This window comes from Gambusia affinis, linkage group LG10 (assembly GCF_019740435.1).
Source record: "Gambusia affinis linkage group LG10, SWU_Gaff_1.0, whole genome shotgun sequence".
Taxonomy (NCBI): Eukaryota; Metazoa; Chordata; class Actinopteri; order Cyprinodontiformes; family Poeciliidae; genus Gambusia; species Gambusia affinis.
In genome coordinates, this window is record NC_057877.1 from 6474755 (window position 1) to 6495820 (window position 21066).

At 40.8% G+C, this 21066-nt stretch overlaps 2 protein-coding genes across 2 annotated transcripts; both read right to left on the reverse strand.

Annotated features, from left to right (window-relative positions):
• Positions 1-807: 807 nt before the first annotated feature.
• LOC122838910 lies at positions 808-7169 on the reverse strand. The gene is made up of 4 exons (XM_044129952.1): positions 6053-7169; positions 2866-3035; positions 2369-2702; positions 808-2273 (listed from the first exon to the last, which is right to left on the reverse strand). Exons 1-4 carry the CDS (start codon positions 6474-6476, stop codon positions 808-810), a joined length of 2394 nt encoding a protein of 797 aa, XP_043985887.1. The 5' UTR covers positions 6477-7169.
• On the reverse strand, positions 7170-12786 carry sgcb (sarcoglycan, beta (dystrophin-associated glycoprotein)). The gene is made up of 6 exons (XM_044129134.1): positions 12545-12786; positions 11754-11963; positions 10670-10855; positions 10374-10565; positions 9800-9931; positions 7170-8260 (listed from the first exon to the last, which is right to left on the reverse strand). Exons 1-6 carry the CDS (start codon positions 12557-12559, stop codon positions 8063-8065), a joined length of 933 nt encoding a protein of 310 aa, XP_043985069.1. The 5' UTR covers positions 12560-12786; the 3' UTR covers positions 7170-8062.
• Between the last annotated feature and the right edge of the window lie 8280 nt (positions 12787-21066).

Here is a 21066-nt window from a genome sequence, read left to right on the forward strand (position 1 = left end):
TGTATAACTCCTCTTGCTTCTTTTGTGTGATTTGATCTATCCTCACTCTCACTACTAGACAATGACTCTGAATCTGCTTTTGGTGCTTTGATATCCAGACGCCTCTTTATCCGTGTCATTCTCCCAAAATCAAGGGAAGGCCACTGATTTGTTTGCTTTTGGGTGGATGTAGTTACATTAGTTGGAAGTTTCGAAATGTATAACTCCTCTTGCTTCTTTTGTGTGATTTGATCTATTCTTTCATTGTCACTGTCACTACTAGAAGATGAATCTGAATCTGTTGATGATGCTTTGATATCCACAGGTTTCTTGATTTGGGTTGTTTTGCCAAGATCAGGTGCAGACCAATTATTTTCTGGTTTTGGATGTACTGATGGATAAACTTTACTTGGAAGCTTGGATATATAACTCCTCTTGCTTCTTTTGGTTTCATCATTTGATCTTTTCTTCCTCACTGTCACTACTAGATGATGACTCAGACTCTGCAGTGGGTGCTTTGATATCCAGACGTCTTTTGATTTTTGTTGCTCTCCCAAAATCAATGGTAGGCCACTGGTTTGCTGGCTTTTGGGCTAATGTGGTAACATTGGTTGGAAGTTTCGAAATATATAACTCCTCTTGCTTCTTTTGTGTGATTTGATCTTTTCTTTCATTGTCACTGTCACTACTAGATGATGAATCTGAATCTGCTGTCTTTGATATGCCTTTATCCATGTCATTTTCCATCAATTCATCTTTGCTTTTTGAATGCTTTTGAATGCTTTGATTCTGCCTCTACCATCAACATATGTCATTTTTTTCTTTGTCTCACTGTGGGAAGAGAAAGAAGATGAACTTAATCCTGGTTTTGCTTTTTTGTGCAACTTTCTTCTGCTTCTTTTTTGTCGAACTTGGTAACAGGGCTTTGATATCGAGACGCCTTTTGAGACGAGGAATGTGCTGAAGATCTAGAGCAGGCCAATGTTCATCTGAATTATAAATTTTTGTTTTGGACTCTTGAAGTGGAAGCTGCTGAATGTTGATTCTGCCTCTACCATCAACATATGTCATTTTTTCTTTGCTCTCACTGTGGGAAGAAGAAGATGAACTTAATCCTGGTTTTGCTTTTTGTGCAACTTTCTTCTGCTTCTTTTTTGTCTTTTGTTTGATTTTAGTTCGCATTGGCTCCCTGTCACTGTCACTTGAATCAGAGGAAGCAGAAGAGGAATACACCGGTATATCTCCTGGACCTTTTGTACCATAGCCATTCTTGGCTGAGGGACTTTGAGGGCCATCACTGAATTCAAATAGTTCTTCATCACCCTGAGAAATATCAGAGTCTGTGGTGTTTGCCTTATGTAGAACAGAGGATCCAGGATATTCACTTTTGCCCTTCATGGATATTTGTGGGGTTTCTGTTTTTGTGGCTATTGATAAATCTGCTCTCGTCTGAAATGAGTCTTCTACCAGCTGAAGAGACTTGGTCGTGTGCTTTCTGGTCGTTTGGTCTGATTCTGATGCACTTTGAGAAGAATCTGAGGATGATGAAAGGCTCCTCCTCTCCTCAAGCTGGTCTGGGTCTGGAATAGGTTCAAACTTCATGCTGCGCAGGCGCTCTGCAGCCAATTCAGCTGAGTTACTGTCTTCACTCTGCTTTTCCCTGGGTCGCCTATGTAAGTCAACCTCGACTTCTTGATACTCAAACACCTCGTCGCTTCTAATGCTCTGCTGATCGCCACTCGCAACAGTATCATAATATTGCACGTTGTTTTCCTCTGTGACCTCTACGCGACTAAAAGTGACTCTTCTCTCCCTGTGAGGTCCTATCTCTGCTGGTTCGTCAGCGTTTGAAAAGGCCTGGTTGTCGTAATGTCTCTGAGCAGAAGTGACGGTATGAGTCGCTGGGGAGTCTTTCCTTTTGCTGACCCTTCTCCAAAGCCTATCGATACATGGTCTCGCCAGGACTCCGAGGATGAACGCCAACAGAAACGTGAAGAAAATCGATAGACACACTGCCAAAGCTAGGTCAGAGTGTGTAAAGCCCTCAGCTGTCTGTCTAACGGTCCCCCTTGTAGGTGTTTGTGGGATTGCTTGACTGCGGACCCCGGGTAAGCTTCTTTCCTGTCTTGCACCTCTCATTTTACTGATTTGGAGGTTAAAAACAGACAGTACGTGGTCTTCTTCAGACACACACACATACAGTCCTGTGTCTCCCTCTGAAAAGTCGCTGATGAGCAGACGATCTTCTTGCTGGCTCACAGACGCTCGGCCATCGGGCGTCCACCACTCTGACTCTAAAAAAAACAACAGCATAAAAATAACAGGACTAAGGTAAGACTTAATTTACTGTGTTATTACCTCTTGATTATAGAAATATGTCATGTGTTACCTTGTGCTGAGCAGGAGAGCAGGATCTCAGCGCCACTGTACAACGTCAGATCTCGGTGAAGATTGAAGTTGTTTTCAGAGCTTAAGCATGTTAGGTCCTCCTCATCCAGCTGCAGAAGGTCTTTGCCCGAGATGGTGGAAGGCTCACAACATATGATGTTCCAGGTCTGCATGCCTCTGGTGCTGTCATAAGCCATCTGCCTTCTTATACTACGCATGTTGCAGTCACAGCGCCACCTGTTGCCACCCAGCTTAACATCTGCTCCAATGTTGCGCAAAGTGAGGTATGTCAATTGCTGCATTGTTGTTAACATGTTGAACCTCAGGTCAAGAACCTTTGAGAGGAACACAATATTGAATGAGATTAAGTAGATGGCCTTAGATTAATGTTAGCACAGTAAATCCTAACCCGAAACACTTCTCTAAAAAATGTTGAATTAACAGAATTCAACATTTCACCTGGTACAGAGAATAATAGGCATCAAAAACCAGGCTTACCTGGAGATGCTCTAATTTCTGAAACATCTGTGGATCCAGATGTGTAATCAGGTTATGCTGTAAATGAAGCTCCTGCAGCTGATGAAGGTCGCCGAGGACTCCTGGTTCAAGACTTGAGATCCTGTTGAAAGACAGCGCCAGGACCTGTAAGGATTCAGCAGCATCCAGGCCTCCAAGGAAAGAAATGAGATTTAATTAGAATTCAACATCATCAGGAAGTGGATTCCAAAAAGAAACAGAGCTGTTCTAAGGTAAGGCCTTTCAAAATGTTGCACATTTAATCATACTACGACTGCAAACATTCATATGTTGGAATTTTATGTGGAAGATCAACAAGTTTGAAGAGGAACAAAAAATGAAACATTTTATATATATATATATATATATATATATATATATATATATATATATGCACATATATATATGTATATCTAAATATATATATAAATATATATATGTATATATATATATATATATATATATATATATATATATATATATACATATATATAAATATATATATATATACATATATATATATGTATGTAATATTCTATTCAAAAATACTTTATTGATTACTAAGGGAAATTAAATGATGTTGTAATTCATATTAACCCTAACCAATTAACTCCACATTACCTTTGACACATCTTCACTGGAAAAACACGATGTTGGCTCCATCATGTTATCAGAAAAACTGGAGTTATGTGCTCTCGTATACCTGCACTGGTCAAAAATCTTGGAGCCACATGTTTTGAACCACATGTACCAGGGAAGTCTGGGAGTCACAGTAATCCACTAGTAAAAGGTACTATAAGCGTGGATCACTGTGTCTGGCTAAAGGAATAAATTAACTTGGAAAAGACTCAAGACTGGGCCAGAGATTAACCTTTGAGTAGGCCATAGACAAACAACCAGAGCTGTGTGTTGGAGATATATATTCAAGTCCAGAAAATGTAATTTAGAATCCAGCCAAAGCAAGCTCCAGCAAGCTTGCATTGGCTGAAGCATCCAGCAAGAATCCAGCAAGCTCTCCATCCAATCTGACTGAGTTGGAGGAAAGAAAAATAGACCAGATTACCGTCTCTACATGTGCAAATCTGGTAAAGGTATAGCTGAAGAGACTTGAGTTCTTATAAGTATTGATGTAGGAGAACAGGCAGAGAGATGCATGCTACACATTCATATTTCTACTTCCTATGTATCCTTTCTCCTCCACCTAACCAGGACTGGGCCTCAGGACTCTCAAAGCAGCTCTTCAAACGGTACAAAACAAAAGAAAAACCTGTCCAAGGAAGAAAAAAACATGTTCAGCCAAGCACAGGGAGGCCTGTGAAACAATGAAATCATAAATATTTCATTTGCACACTCACACCTTGTTTAAGCCAGTGGAATGTCAATATAAAGTGTAACAGCGGCGTTATTATCTTGGGAGGTTCACTCATTTGTGCATGGTGCAAAGTTCTAAAGATAAAGGATAGAAAGGGTTTGTGTATGTGTGGAATTGAAAGGCAAATCCAAACAACCACATTTGGATTGTAGAGTATGAGCTCCCTTTTTAGATTTATACTTCCTTATTATGCCTTTTCTTTCTTTCTTTTTTCTTTTTTGCCAAAGCCTGATCAATTTAGCCAGTCTTACTAAAGACATTTCCTAATTCCATTCCGTACGACAAATAAAGGCGACTGTAGACGTCATCAGATGGATGTTCTTCTCCTGTCACTCCTAAAATCATTTTGCTGCTAATGGTCCAGTTTAACCTTGATTTCCACCACTCTACTGAGAGTATGCACCAGATCAGAACCAACGTACCTGACATTGAAATGAGTCGGGCATATTGGCTCTCAAACCATAACGAAACAAAGAAAAATGAGTCTCATTTTGAAAATTAATAATGAATCATCTCTTGCTAATTTGCTTTCTTAGTGGCATATGTCAGATTATCTTGACCCTTCTTAATAATTAATGGAAACATATTTGTTAGCATTACAAAAAAAACAACCCTATATTTGCTGAGCATCTTTTTATCATCATTTCTCTTCACCAATGATCAGGTAGGGGGTTTCTAATGACGTTTGCAGATGACAACAAAGGCGGAAAATTGCAACTATAAAACGACACTAATGCGAGAAAAAAGGTGTGACATCAGCATTAATCATTAAAATCTCCTTTTGTGACTTATTTTACGTAGAAACGTTATATTTATACACGAGTTCCTTATGAGGGCTGCATAATTTTTTTTTGTTGTCGTTGATCATGAGGGTGTGCTTTTGCCTAAAAATAAATATGAGACCTGTTGTATTATTGTTATTCATAATCACATGACAATCATCAACCAATTTTCCACAATCCTGTGTGCAGTGGGCCTGGAAATGTACCCACATTAAGTCACTTGGTACGCAAAAGTTCTTTTGTCCTGGATAGTATTTCCATGTTATAATCTTGCACAGTACAGAGGGATTCTTGGGATTTTTTTTCTCTCCCTCAGGCAACATGCATAGTGTGCTGACACAGTGTGATGATACAGAGAGAGGGATCTTTCAGTCTTCTTTGCACAATCTCTCAAGATCGGGGTGTTCAAAGTGCAGCCTGGGGGCCATTTGCAGTTCTTGGAAAAAAAAAAAAAAAAAGTGTTCGTCCCTTGACCACAATTCAAGACTCACAAATTTGCATCTTCTTAAACAGAAAATATCAGGAGAGGCACAAAGTAGTTTTTTAACAAACCATGTTTTTTTTTGGGTTTTTTTTCCATTGTTTTCATTTTAAAATCATTTTAAGTAGGAAAAAACAGCAACTTCTTACTCAAGAACAAACGTGGGTACACCCGTCCATTACATTTCTCACTTTTGTTGCTGGGAGTAGATTAAAACTTTATTTTCTTTTATAAACAGAGAGAATTTCTTTAATTAATGAAAACCTCTGGGATCCCATTTCAGCCCTACAGTGAGTTGCTCCTTTCTACTTTGATCATTAAAACATTGCATATTTTGTTTGCTGCTGAGCCATTAAAAATAAAAGAATTTAATGGAGAAATGGAAAAAGAGTTTTGTCATTATGATTTCCACAGAGAAGGTTAAAGGTCGCATTTAAGGGATTTTAGCGTGTTGCTGACAGCAGGCTTTTCTCCTTTAAGCACCTTGATAATGTTTAATGTGGATGGGTGTATGATTATGTAACATCTACTCACCCCGCGGCAGCCGCTCCAGCAGGTTCCTCTCAGCTGATAGCAGCTGCAAGGCGGGGGCCCAGGTCAGGCACCTGGACCGGCTCCCGGCCGCCGAGCGACGCCCGAGACGTCGAGCCGTGGCGGTTCTCTCTATGCAGAGAGACAAGTGCGGGATGCTGTTGTTCCCCAGCCATAGGTTCCTGAGGTTGGGATGCGGTTGATGAAAAGAGACAGAGCTGAGGAGGTTATGAGACAAGTCGAGCTCGGCAATCGGGTCCTGGACGGGCTGCGGCACCGAGGACAGGCCGGCCAACGAGCAGTTCAGCAGCAGAGCTCCTCGGCAAACGCAGGATTCCGGACAGGGAGGCGAGGAAGAGGAGCACCAGAGGTCCAAGGAGGCCAGGAGCAGCACAGCCGCCCAAAACGACAAGCGGCGTACCGCCATGGCAACCGCAGGCCTTTAAAACTAGAGATGAAAAACGTCAACTCTCTCAGGAAAGAAGCAACCCGATCGAGAACTTTGACGGTCAAAGTTTTGAGAATTAAAACCGAGCTGGTTTGAGTTGAGGAAACTCACCTGGGTAAAAACTGTCACCAGGTTGACAGGGAACCTTGTGACTCTTCTCACACCTGAACTGTACTCTCCAGCATGTTCTGATCAAAGTCTGAAGTGGATGCTGCTCCTTCAGGCTTTACGAGCCCCAGCCCAAAGATGTCACCGTGATTTATTCAATCATTTACACGGCTGGTTAATCCCTTACGTCGTTTCCCCTCTGTCAATGCCAAGATAAGCCATCCCGAACAGTTATGACTAAGAGAACCATGCCCCGTTTGCACATTCTGTCAGATGATAGCGCTGTGCAATAATCGCTGGTATTTCTTTTATGATTTTAAAGGACCATGTAAACACACGAGGCTCAACGAAGCGAAGATAAGAGATTTCAAGTAGTGACAAGTTTCTTTAATGAAAAAGAAGCCAGTGAAATGTTGGATGTTTTTTTTTATTTTTATTTTTTATTTTAAATGTATCCATGTCGTCACGCTGAAGTGATGAAAAACAAAACTTTTCTCACCAAAGGCATCGAGTCCGCAAACTGCTCCAACATTGTTACATAACAGGCCACACACAACCCAAAGCAACAGTAAAACTTTTTATTTTGTGTTGCACAAAATTCAAACCACTATGAACGCCGTCCACTTTCAGCCCTCTTACCCCGTAGAGAGATTAGCATTTACCTTGCAAAAGCATTTCCACCCACTGAACTTTCCACATGACATGGCCAACAACAAATTCCAATGTATTTTATTTAGTTTTTAAAAAACAAATTTATTCATGTATCTTGAGGCAAAGTAGAGCGTAATTGTGAATTGGACGGGAATCAATGTACTATAAATGTGAAAAGTTCAGTAGGAGTGAATACTTTTGCAAGGCGCTGCTCTGTTAGCACAACTCGTACACTCATTACTGTTAGCATTAGAAAAGCTTCACAATTTAGGTAAAATATAAATAACATTTCATCCCTTTAAAATCCGTTAGCACCTGCATGATAAACAGTTCAACATGTGCAGAAAGAGACGTTCTCTATTATGTGTTATGTACAAGGGGCCAGTTTGGGTTCTGCATATTTTTAAGTTAATCATGGCGTAGTGTCTCGATGAAGTCAGTTAACACTTTCACACAAACCCTTTTGTGAACACGTGTGAGGGGACGGAGAAGCAGAAAATACACACAGCAGCTTTTCACTGCTACAAACATGTGGCGTAAACTGCACAACAACTTATTGTTTACAATAGTTTTCTGAATTTAGGAAAGAGGTTGATGAATCTCATAACAATTTTTTATGAACTCCAGTAATAGCTTTGGGTAGATTTGTAACAAAAATGTAAATTTGGCACTCACAGAAACGGCACACCTTAACAGCCAAGTTTAAACTCAACTTTCAAACTGAACTCAGTCCAAAATGCGTATTTTTGAAAGAGGTTTGTCTGATTTCGCAGCCGACCGACTGCAGGCGGATTGGAACGGCGGCGCTAGTGAGCTTTCCCACACGGGTTGTCTGAGATCTGGCAGCCCATGTTGGGAAACTTCACCAGAACGCGGAACAGAGTCCCATCTTCGCACATGCAGAGCTTGTACCTCTCCAGGCCGTCGTTGAACGTCAGGTCTGTGGAGCTGGGAATGCGTGTGGCGTTGAACATCACTGACCCGTTGAGGACAATGCTGTTCTCCTGCAAGGAGGAAAATATTGTCAGGGCATCTAGTCATCAAGATCCGACCTTATTGGACTTGATATGGTGACTGTATGAGGTTTGTGTGCCCTCATTGTGACCATGAATGTTGATTTCAGTTATTTGAGTCCTTCTTGACTGCATCTTGTAGCAGTTAGGGTTGCATCGACTGCAGTTTTCTGGCCTATCACCAAGCTTTAAAATCCTGAGCTGCCGGCAGCAGCAGGATGTTAGCAACAAGTTGGCAACAGTAGGATGACTATTGTTAACCGCCACATGCAGACGTGAGCCGATGGGTGGACAGTAGCTCCATTTCCAATGACCATGTAATTGCGCGATTTGACATTTTGAAAACAAGTTTGTTTAATGGAAACACAGTGATTTCTAAAAACCTGTTGTTGTTTGAGGAAATGGTTTTGGAGCTAGGATGACGAAACCTTTTGACCATAGCGAAATTGGTTTGTTTTGTGAAACTGTAATTGAAACACTTTGATCACAACACACGAGTCATGTGATCAACAACTGGACGTTGCCATTGGCGTAAACCAGTGGTCCCCAACCTTTTTAGTGGAGCGGACCGGTAAAGCCTTCATTAATTTTCTGCAGACCGGGGGACTTTAGGGGGGTTGCTCGCCGTAAGGATCAAGATCTATGCTGTTGTTCATTACTCATTCTGCTGCATGTTGGCGTGCAAGACGTAACCGACAGCATCCGGTTTAGGATTTTCAAAATTAAAGTTCCTCCAGACTCAATACATAGAACGGACATATTTAATTATTTCTTGCGCGGCCCGGTACCAATTGGTCCACGGACCGGTACCAGTCCGGTGGTTGGGGACCACTGGCGTAAACGACAAAGAATAAGACGACAGGAAGTAGAAGGAGGCTGACTGTGCGGCATGTTTTAATACCCTATTGCGTGGACAAACCTAACCATGTGTGATTTCAAATGACTTCTTATTTAATGGAAACACAGCAATTGCAATTTTTTTTTTCTACAATAGTAGCGGATAGACAATGTTATGCACACATTTGTAGAGAGAAGCTGATTTTCTCACTTTTACAAAGATTGATAAGATGGTTTTCACAAGTAAATATTGGCTGATCACTCAAAATTAAGGGCCGATCGGTGCGCTCGCAGTAGATACAGCCAATTTTTTTGACATAGTTCTTAATTGGTATCAGAATTTGTACATTTGTTCATTTAAATAAATTACGCTCTGGCAGAGATCCTGATTTTGAGCTTGTTCCACAAATGCTTTGTATATTTCCAGTCAGGTCTTTTCAAAAATCTATTAGTCTAGTCTATCCATTCTAAAACCAGTTTCAATATTTGCTGGGGACCACTGTTCTGTTGCTGTGTCCAGGTTTCAACCACGTGACCCAAACCGAACTCCTCATGAGAAGGAAAGTGGGTAAAATGATCAAGAGCAGTCTCATCCTTCCAGAGCAGTTGAAATGAATCCCAGAGAGCTAGAAATGAGTGTATGTGAGTTTCTGAGCACTATAAATACAGCATGTCATTATGTTTCATACTTACAGCTCTAAGCTCAATGTCTCCACCCATTTTAAACTCCACAGTGCGGCCCATGATGTTCACTCCCTCATTACCGCGAATGATGGCCTTAGTGTCTCCCTTGATGTTCAGATCAGATGATGCGCTGCTGGTGATCTGAAAGTAAAGAGCGAAATATGTCAATAAAGCGAGAAAGCCGCCGGTTCCTCGCCAAGAAAACTAAATGCATCAGGATTACATGACAGAAAATTCCAAGACCCCCATTCTTTTTCACTCACGTACTTCATACTTGATGTGCTTTTGTTTTTAGCATCGCACCAATTGGAATTACACTAAATTTTTTCAAGAAACTGCATAAATCGCCTGTTAACAATCACATTACTTGTAAACAATTCACGAGTTTCTTTTGGCAAAGAAACTAGGGGAAATTTGGCCAGTATCTACTATCTCTCTTTCGTTTTCAATCTATTTTTACTGTCGCGGACAGCAATAAGAGCAATATCGCCTGCACGAGTTGTAAAACCCACATATAATTAATGAATCACGTTTTGTTTTTTTACACACAGCCGTCAGAGCAGAGCCTGGCTTCTCTACACACCCTTTCAGTGGACGCCTTTTTAACACTGAGGACTTTGACTCCTTTGGGCAGGTGGAACTCGTGGTTTTCAAAGTCAGTGCTGAAGAAAGTCGTCTGCGTCCGAGGGTCTGTGAAGGATATGCCGACGTCGCTGACGACCGAGGTCTTGTCCTTTTCCACGCTCAGCTTCGTGTTGCCTTGCTGGAACACAACCTGTTGGAACAACGCAGCAAAAGAACAGACCAGAGGTTCTAACCGGGTTCCCAAATGCTGTCATTTCTTTGGAGAAGACTCGACGTGTGTAAATGTTTTCTCACCGGGTTGTTGTTGCCCACGATGACCAGGTCCTGGTCTCTGCGGCCGCCGACCGTGCTCTTGTGCAAGGGATGAACAATTCCCATGTCGGCCTTCTGTTTGAAGCGCAGCAGGCCGCTCTCATGGAACTCCATGCTGTCGCAGCCGTTGGGGCCAATTCGGATCACTGTCCATATTACCAGCGTGATCTGAGTGATAGCGGAGTCGCGTCAGAGCTCACTTGTGCAGACAGACGGAGAGCACAACCATTCAACTATTTTGCATTTCGTCAAGCTGCTAGCGCAAACTTTACTAGTATTTTCTTGGAAAGTGGGACAAAGAAAACCATTGTTGAATGGAAACCATAAGACGTCCTGACTGCAGTTTGCAACAAGGCATAAAAAAGGGGCTCTGGTAAGATGGGAACATATTGGTCTACATGCAAAATGTCGTCTACTGAGGAAAACTAATACTGCACATCATTCTCAATACACCACCCTTCATGCTGAAGCATGGCGGAGGCAGCATCATGAAGCGGGAATGCATTTCTTCAACTGGGGCTACTGGTTATAATTAACGGGAAGAGAGATAATTGTAAAGAATCCTAGCAAAAAGTCGGCTTGAGGTTACACAAAACGTAAGAATGGAGGGCAGGTCTACTATTCAGAATAACAATTATAAACAAAGATTAAACTGTTTTGTGTTTTGTTTTTGTTGCTATGGTCCAGATAAAGTTTAAACTTAAATTCAGTGAGAATTTGAACTTGAAAATTTCTTTCTACAGATGCTCTCCATCTGATATGATCACATTTTGTGGATTTCATAAGGAAAAATGGCCTAAAAGTTCAGTTTGTAGCTGATACATACTCCAAGTTGGTCTAAATACAAACACACGCCACACTTTTAAGATTGTACGGGTAAAAATCTTGCAAAACAACATGCATCATTTCTCTTCAACTCCAGAATTAGACACTAATTTTCGTCTGTCTTTCACGTGGAATACTACAATTCCCAAATAAAGTTTGGTTGCACTGTAAGAAAGCGTGGGGAAACGTCCAAAGGGTTATATTTCTTTGCAAGTTACTGCAGTCAGGCTAAGAGACTTACAATGAGATTGATTAAGGCGAGTAGGAAGAGGAGCACAATGATGCAAACAGCCATGTTTCCCTTGCGTCCTCTCAGCCCAGTCTTATGAAGACGTTCTTCTTCGATGGGTACATATCCCGCTTTGAAGTTGCTGTTGTGCTCCTTGTTGATGTTGCGCCTCTCTATAACCTTCTCACGCATGGACTTCTTCACAGGGCCATTGGAGCTCTCCTGCAAGGCAAAACGACAAAATGTGCGCATTAAACTACAAGATAACCTTTACTGCTAAACTTAATTTTAAAACTGGACTCTAGTTTTACATAACCATGCTTTACACAGATACGATACTGAGCCGCGTTTTCCTTATTTCCTTCATAACAAACATAACAAACTTAACCAAATCACCTATTCCGATATCTGGGTGTTATATGCTCAGCGACAGCCTGTCTGTGGTCATAACTAAAAATAAACCACGCTCCTATTAGTGACGAAACGGATATGAAGTCCTTTCTCTCATAAACCTTTCAGTTGCGTCCTATTCCTAATGTCACACACTGTCGCGCTTTCAAACAGCGGGTCTTTCAGAGAAAGCAGGTTTAATGTCTTGAAAACATCGACGCGAAAGGCCAACATTCATAAAGCTGCGCTCATATTTCCGAACACAACGGGAACAAAACACGCCACCCTTAAATAAACCACCTTAACCTAAACATTTTATCACCAACAATAACTCCGGGTTGCTCTTTTAGTGGAACATGATGAGAAGGCTTAGTAAAATGTGAGAAGAAGAGCAAATAAAGAACATAACGGACCTCCTCAGACGCCATGTTGACCCTCCCTCCTCTGCTGACAGAGAGCGGACCAACCTTCACTGGCGAAGGTGACTGGAGCGTTTCCGCTACAATATGGGCAGACAAACAATTACTCAGTGGTATTTTTAATCCTACTCCTTATGAAGAGCCTAATTACGGACCACAACGTGGTGTTTGATTATTATCTCCTCAGCTTGTTAGAAACGTGTGTGCGCTGAGGATAAAAAAAATGGTTTGTTCCATGATGAAGCACGGAATGGTAGAATGATCCTAAAATAGGGAAAACACATCCATTCATATTTTCCGAAAATAAATAAATGTATAGTTTCTCTTTTAAATGCTCATGTTTACAGGAGAAAACCAATAGTTTTAGTTTAATATCTGCACGATTAAGAAAATTAATCAGCCTTAAAAATATTTAGAATGTTAGCAATTTTAGGTTGCCATTGTTTTTGTCTTTGTTTAAATTAACAATGAATAATTACAAGCGTGTAGCATAATAATTAAACTAACACTAACACAGCAGTTGGAATATACAGTAGCGGTTCTTGCATTAATGGTCCTCTGGGCGAGTTTCCCCTACATATGACCAAACACAGAAAGTATAATTAACATTAAAAACAAAATAAACAAAAGATAGGTAGATAGATATTTTTTCATTTATTTGATGAAGAGGGATATTACATATTAACATAAATATAATTGCATTGAGCTACCTTTAAGGCTGATTTTCATCGTTTGTCCCCCTGCCAGATAACACAGGCTGAATAACCTAACATTAATCAAGCAAAACAACAACAAACAAACAGGGGTCATTATTATTCATCTGGTTTTCTTCTACAACAAAATAAAGTGTATTCACATGATTAATTAGACTGGTGCTATTCTGGGATGGACCTGTCTAAGGTGTACTGCACCGCTCAGCCATCAGAGGGCGCCATCAAATTTTCAGAAGGGTTGTACTGTCTACAGCATATGAGCCAGAACAACCAGAAGAAGAAAAGATCGTTTGTGGTCACTTTTCTGACAAAAGTCGGTTTTCTTTGCAATATTTTTCAAGAATTAGTTTTAATCTATGGTTAATTTTGAGCACCTGTTTGTCTGGATCCAGAAGAAGTTGTTTTTGAGATAAAATTTCTTTCTTTTTCTTGCTGCGAATCTCCGGTGAGTTCTGTGCTATACTTAGCTTCGTTAGCTATCGATTAGCCACAAGCTAATATTTTACTGTTACTGTATGTAATAAAAGTTATATTGCAAATTTAATGTTATAGTTTCTATGTTAAAAGAAAAAAAACAATCGGAGATACTTGTTTATGGGTAAGAATGCATGTTCTCTACATTATGTTTTGTATCTGAATTAGCAATGCTATGGCTAACTCACAAAGGCTATTCTGCTAATATTGCGCCTTTTCTTGTTGAAATCCTGATACTGTACCAATACAATACTGATGAAGTATTTAGTGACAGTGAGTTATTTATTCCACTGTATGGAATTTAAGAGTGCTAAAAAAAGATATTGATATCAATTCAGTGAATAATATTTTGTGATATTTTGTTGAACTAAAAGACAAAAGTTATTTATCACAGCTGGAAATAATTTTATCTACACGGAGTGAGGAGATAAAATTTCACTGAAGTGACTATAGTGAAAGATGTTTCTGCTATGTGCAGGTTTTTTTTTTTTGTATTGAGAGACAACGCATAAAAAACGGTGAGCCAGGATTCACAAGAGCGGATTCACATTGTGTCCACTATGATACCAAAGAAGAACCTTCTTCTGTTCCACTAGATCGGTGGGATTGCACATATTAAGACTACCCGGGTAGCTATGTGCTCAGCCATGATATTAATGTTGGTGATTCCAAGCTATTAAACAGCATCCTTACAGAGTGAAACTAGACAAGAGACGCCGTTTGAAAACACAGGTGGAGTACATGGTGAAACATGGACTTGCTATTACAAGCAGTAGTGGCGTTGTTAAATAATGCGTGGAGTTCACCATGCCTCTTTACTATTAAAGCCAATGGAGAGGACCGTTTCTGTACGAACTTCAGGAAGGTAAATGGGGTGACTAAGCATTTAGCATTTGTCCCTTTTTTCACAGTAGGCTGACAGGAAAGGGGGAAGGTGAGGGGGGAAGACATGCAGCAACTGTCGTCTGGTCCGGGAATCGCGGCCGCGTCGAGGACTGAGGGCCTCCAAACGTGGGGCGTGCTAACCTCTACGCCACCGGAGCACGCCCCCAACTATTTTAATGTTATTCTGTTGTAAAAACACAAAGCAATTATTTCCATACATATACATCAACTTCTAAACCCTGGATTTATCACATATTCATTTTTAAAAAGTCATTTGGTTCTTTAACATTTTTAGCCACAATTATTGTTACTATTGAACCTTGGAAGCACTAAAGAGACACTTGTGGCTCCGGAGCTCCATGCTGCAGATCTCTGCATTAGATCGTCCAAATTCTCTTAAAATAAGGTGTAGAAATACTCTTCCAAATAAAAGCCTTAATATTTCATTCCATCTTATACATTGTTGCAAAAGTTCCATAAAAATAGAGTGACCAAACCTGTAATGAAGTAGATTATGTTTGGACCCTAAGTTCTTCAGAAACCTAAAAACAAAAAATAAAAAAGTGATTTTTCACATCTACCACCAAGCAGGGAAGATGCTCATCAAAGGAGCAACTCTGGCAACCTGGAGGAGGAAAGAAGGAGGTGAGGAGGTTGAGAGAGACCAACAACAACAAGACAGAATCTCAGACTTCACGTCCATCCCTTACAGCTGGAACCAACCGGCTGTGTTTTGGTTTCCTTACACAGCAGGAAACCAAAACCTGAGGCGTTGAAGAAATCCATTTAGGACGCAGAACCTTTAAGAACATAAAGTCCCTCTGCTGCCTTATCCCAAACAAAGACATGAGAGACTGAGCTTATCCAACCTGAGTGTTGTCATGCCACGGACACAAAGCCTTGTGACCAGAACCAGGACTGGAAACAGAACCAGACGCAGGACTGGGACCAGACCCAGAACCAGGGCTGGAACCAGAACCAGGGCTGGGTCCATGTTTGGAACCAGAACCAAGACTGGGTCCATGTCTGGAACCAAAACCAGACCCAGGGCTGGGACCAGACCCAGAACCAGGGCTTATACTGAAGTTTTTCCCTTCATGAGTTTTACAGGCGGTCAGGATGGGGAAAAAATGTACAAATATAACATCTGTTACTGTTTCATTGACGTTCCCATGGTAACGAGCTGGCATCTCACACTTTTCCTTTATCCCTGGGCTTCCGCTGTGTGGCAAGGTCCATGTTTACCTGAGGAACATGGACGCTCCTCAGGTAAACACTTGAGGAGCGTCCATGTTGACTGATACCTTACAGGAAATTAATCGTTTTCTTCAGTGAACCTGTTGACTTTGGTCATTTTATGCATTCATTATCTTCTCCTTCATCGTTATGTCATTGTAATTGATGAACATCGTTTAAAGAGATTAGGTTGTTTTTTTCCATCTACAATCAAGACTGTCAGAAGAGTTGTGATAAAAACTAAATACGACATCGATTTAACAGTTTAGCTGCATTCAGACTCAATATTAGCAGCCACACCTTAAATCGTAAATCAGTCTCAAATGCGAGACATTGGTGGCCAACATTATGATTAGTTTGAATTTTCCTTATTTCTGTGATGCATTCTGTGATGTGCCATGCCCATCGAGCTGCACTAGGATTTGCACATTTGTGCTAAATTTTTGTCACTTTTGTCTGGTTCTGTGTAATATTGGGTCGCTTTTTATATTGTTGCAACGGATCTTGCTGACGGCTTTCTAATTGCTGTTAGGACTCATTTCAGTGGCTGTTTTTATTGTAAGCATTTGAAAGTGCACTCTTGGATGGCTGATCAAGGTACCGATCTTTTTAAATTTGCCTTTCTCTCAGGTAGACAAAAGGTCTGGAACCTGTGGCCCCACGAGTGGCTCTTTGGACATTTTTTTAATGGCTCCTAATTAGTTAAAATTGCAGAAAAACCAATAGACGGTCTGTTAATCTAGTCACAATGACAAAAGTACATTTTAATAAAATGGTAAATGACTGAACTTATATAGCGCATTTCCAATCATTTTGACCACTCAAAGCACTTTACACTGGAGTTACATCCACCCATTCACACACATTTATAAAATACTGAAATGAGAACAATTAAAAACCCACCAAAGCAGAATAAAACAAAAAGCAGCTTATCCAAATAAAAGAAGAGGAACTAAGAAACAGAAATAAACAAAACCCAACCAAACAACTTGGGATCCTATTATGATGTTTTGCTTATTATTATTATTGATATAAATATTACTGATGGCACCGACTGTTGTCGCCATAGTGATAGAAGACAGGATGAGAAGAAGTTCCCTCACATTCCAGCTGTTGCTGCTGTCTTACGTGGAATAGGCTTTTTATCCAGTGTGGATTCGCTGATGACGCTTGAGATTTGAGGAACATTTCAATCTCTTCTCACACTAACTACAGCTATAAGGCTCTTCACCAGTGTGGTGACACAGAGTTAATTGAGGAATGTTAGATTTTCTTCCATTTTCCCTAGAGGAGACAGGGAGCACAACCCTTGACGATGTCTGAGATCGGTCCTTCGTTCTTCCTGGTGGTCTAGTGGTCAGGATTCAGCGCTCTCAGCTGTTGCTGCTGTCTTACGTGGAACAGGCTTTTTATCCAGTGTGGATTCGCTGATGACGCTTGAGATTTGAAGAACATTTCAATCTCTTCTCACACTGACGCAGCTATAAGGCTTTTCACCAGTGTGGATTCGCTGATGACGCTTCAGCACTGACAGATGTCTGAAACTTCTCACACTGACGCAGCAATAAGGCTTTTCACCAGTGTGGATTCGTTGATGAGTGTTAAAATTACTCTTCATATTGAAAGTCTTTGCACACCGGTCACAGATATAGCGCTTCTCTCCAATGTGAATGCGTTGATGAATTTTCAGATACGTCTTCAATCTGAAATGTTTCAGACATTTGCTATCTTACATGGAACAGGCTTTTTATCCAGTGTGGATTCGCTGATGACGCTTGAGATTTGAGGAACATTTCAATCTCTTCTCACACTGACGCAGCTATAAGGCTCTTCACCAGTGTGGATTCGCTGATGACACTTGAGATTTGAGGAACATTTCAATCTCTTCTCACACTGACGCAGCTATAAGGCTCTTCACCAGTGTGGATTCGCTGATGACGCTTCAACACTGACAGATGTCTGAAACTTCTCACACTGACGCAGCAATAAGGCTTTTCACCAGTGTGGATTCGCTGATGACGCTTGAGATTTGAGGAACATTTCAATCTCTTCTCACACTGACGCAGCTATAAGGCTTTTCACCAGTGTGGATTCGTTGATGAGTGTTAAAATTACTCTTCATATTGAAAGTCTTTGCACACTGGTCACAGATATAGCGCTTCTCTCCAATGTGAATGCGTTGATGAATTTTCAGATACGTCTTCAATCTGAAATGTTTCAGACATTTGCTATCTTACATGGAACAGGCTTTTTATCCAGTGTGGATTCGCTGATGACGCTTGAGATTTGAGGAACATTTCAATCTCTTCTCACACTGACGCAGCTATAAGGCTCTTCACCAGTGTGGATTCGCTGATGACGCTTGAGATTTGAGGAACATTTCAATCTCTTCTCACACTGACACAGCTATAAGGCTTTTCACCAGTGTGGATTCGCTGATGACGCTTCAACACTGACAGATGTCTGAAACTTCTCACACTGACGCAGCAATAAGGCTTTTCACCAGTGTGGATTCGCTGATGACGCTTGAGATTTGAGGAACATTTCAATCTCTTCTCACACTGACGCAGCTATAAGGCTTTTCACCAGTGTGGATTCGCTGATGACGCTTGAGATTTGAGGAACATTTCAATCTCTTCTCACACTGACGCAGCTATAAGGCTTTTCACCAGTGTGGATTCGTTGATGAGTGTTAAAATTACTCTTCATATTGAAAGTCTTTGCACACTGGTCACAGACATAGCGCTTCTCTCCAATGTGAATGCGTTGATGAATTTTCAGATACGTCTTCAATCTGAAATGTTTCAGACATTTGCTGTCTTACATGGAACAGGCTTTTCACCAGTGTGGATTCGCTGATGACGCTTCAACACTGACAGATGTCTGAAACTTCTCACACTGACGCAGCAATAAGGCTTTTCACCAGTGTGGATTCGTTGATGAGTGTTAAAATTACTCTTCATATTGAAAGTCTTTGCACACTGGTCACAGAGATAGCGCTTCTCTCCAATGTGAATGCGTTGATGAATTTTCAGATACGTCTTCAATCTGAAATGTTTCAGACATTTGCTGTCTTACATGGAACAGGCTTTTTATCCAGTGTGGATTCGCTGATGACGCTTGAGATTTGAGGAACATTTCAATCTCTTCTCACACTGACGCAGCTATAAGGCTTTTCACCAGTGTGGATTCGCTGATGACGCTTGAGATTTGAGGAACATTTCAATCTCTTCTCACACTGACGCAGCTATAAGGCTTTTCACCAGTGTGGATTCGCTGATGACGCTTGAGATTTGAGGAACATTTCAATCTCTTCTCACACTGACGCAGCAATAAGGCTTTTCACCAGTGTGGATTCGTTGATGAGTGTTAAAATTACTCTTCATATTGAAAGTCTTTGCACACTGGTCACAGACATAGCGCTTCTCTCCAATGTGAATGCGTTGATGAATTTTCAGATACGTCTTCAATCTGAAATGTTTCAGACATTTGCTGTCTTACATGGAACAGGCTTTTCACCAGTGTGGATTCGCTGATGACGCTTCAACACTGACAGATGTCTGAAACTTCTCACACTGACGCAGCAATAAGGCTTTTCACCAGTGTGGATTCGTTGATGAGTGTTAAAATTACTCTTCATATTGAAAGTCTTTGCACACTGGTCACAGAGATAGCGCTTCTCTCCAATGTGAATGCGTTGATGAATTTTCAGATACGTCTTCAATCTGAAATGTTTCAGACATTTGCTGTCTTACATGGAACAGGCTTTTTATCCAGTGTGGATTCGCTGATGACGCTTGAGATTTGAGGAACATTTCAATCTCTTCTCACACTGACGCAGCTATAAGGCTCTTCGCCAGTGTGGATTCGTTGATGAGTGTTAAAATTACTCTTCATATTGAAAGTCTTTGCACACTGGTCACAGAGATAGCGCTTCTCTCCAATGTGAATGCGTTGATGAATTTTCAGATACGTCTTCAATCTGAAATGTTTCAGACATTTGCTGTCTTACATGGAACAGGCTTTTCACCAGTGTGGATTCGCTGATGACGCTTGAGATTTGAGGAACATTTCAATCTCTTCTCACACTGACACAGCTATAAGGCTCTTCACCAGTGTGGATTCGCTGATGACGCTTGAGATTTGAGGAACATTTCAATCTCTTCTCACACTGACGCAGCTATAAGGCTCTTCACCAGTGTGGATTCGCTGATGACGCTTGAGATTTGAGGAACATTTCAATCTCTTCTCACACTGACGCAGCTATAAGGCTTTTCACCAGTGTGGATGAGTGTTAAAATTACTCTTCATATTGAAAGTCTTTCCACACTGGTCAGAGATAGCGCTTCTCTCCAATGTGAATGTGTTGATGAATTTTCAGATACGTCTTCAATCTGAAATGTTTCAGATATTTTTCACAACAGTGTTTTTTCTTCATCCTCTGGTTGGGCTGATCCTGCTGTCCATCGCTGGGACCAACTGAGGCTTTATCTTCCTGTCCGCCTGGGTTTGTGCAGGTTTGGCTCTACGAAGGGAAGTACAGTAATTATAAGCAATGTATAAATATTATACATAAACATTTTGATAGTCAACAGCTTTATTGCTTTGCAGAGATTAAGAGCATCCTAACACATCTCCCCGTTTAGTTTAATCAAGTGCACAAGTACAAATTTGCCTTTCTGTCAGGTAGACAAGAGGTCTGGAACCTGTGGCCCCACGAGTGGCTCTTTGGACATTTTTTTAATGGCTCCTAATTAGTTAAAATTGCAGAAAAACCAATAGACGGTCTGTTAGTCTAGTCATAATGACAAAAGTACATTTTAATAAAATGGTAAATGACTGAACTTATATAGCGCTTTTCCAATCATTTTGACCACTCAAAGTACTTTACACTGGAGTTACATCCACCCATTCACACACATTTATAAAATACTGAAATGAGAACAATTAAAAACCCACAACAGCCGAATAAAACAAAAAGCAGCTTATCCAAATAAAAGAAGAGGAACTAAGAAACACAGAAATAAACAAAACCCGACCAAACAACTCGGGATCCTATTATGTTATTTTGCTTATTATTATTATTATTATTGATATAAATATTACTGATGGCATTGACTGTTGTCGCCATAGTGATAGAAGACAGGATGAGAAGAAGTTCCCTCACATTCCAGCTGTTGCTGCTGTCTTACGTGGAATAGGCTTTTT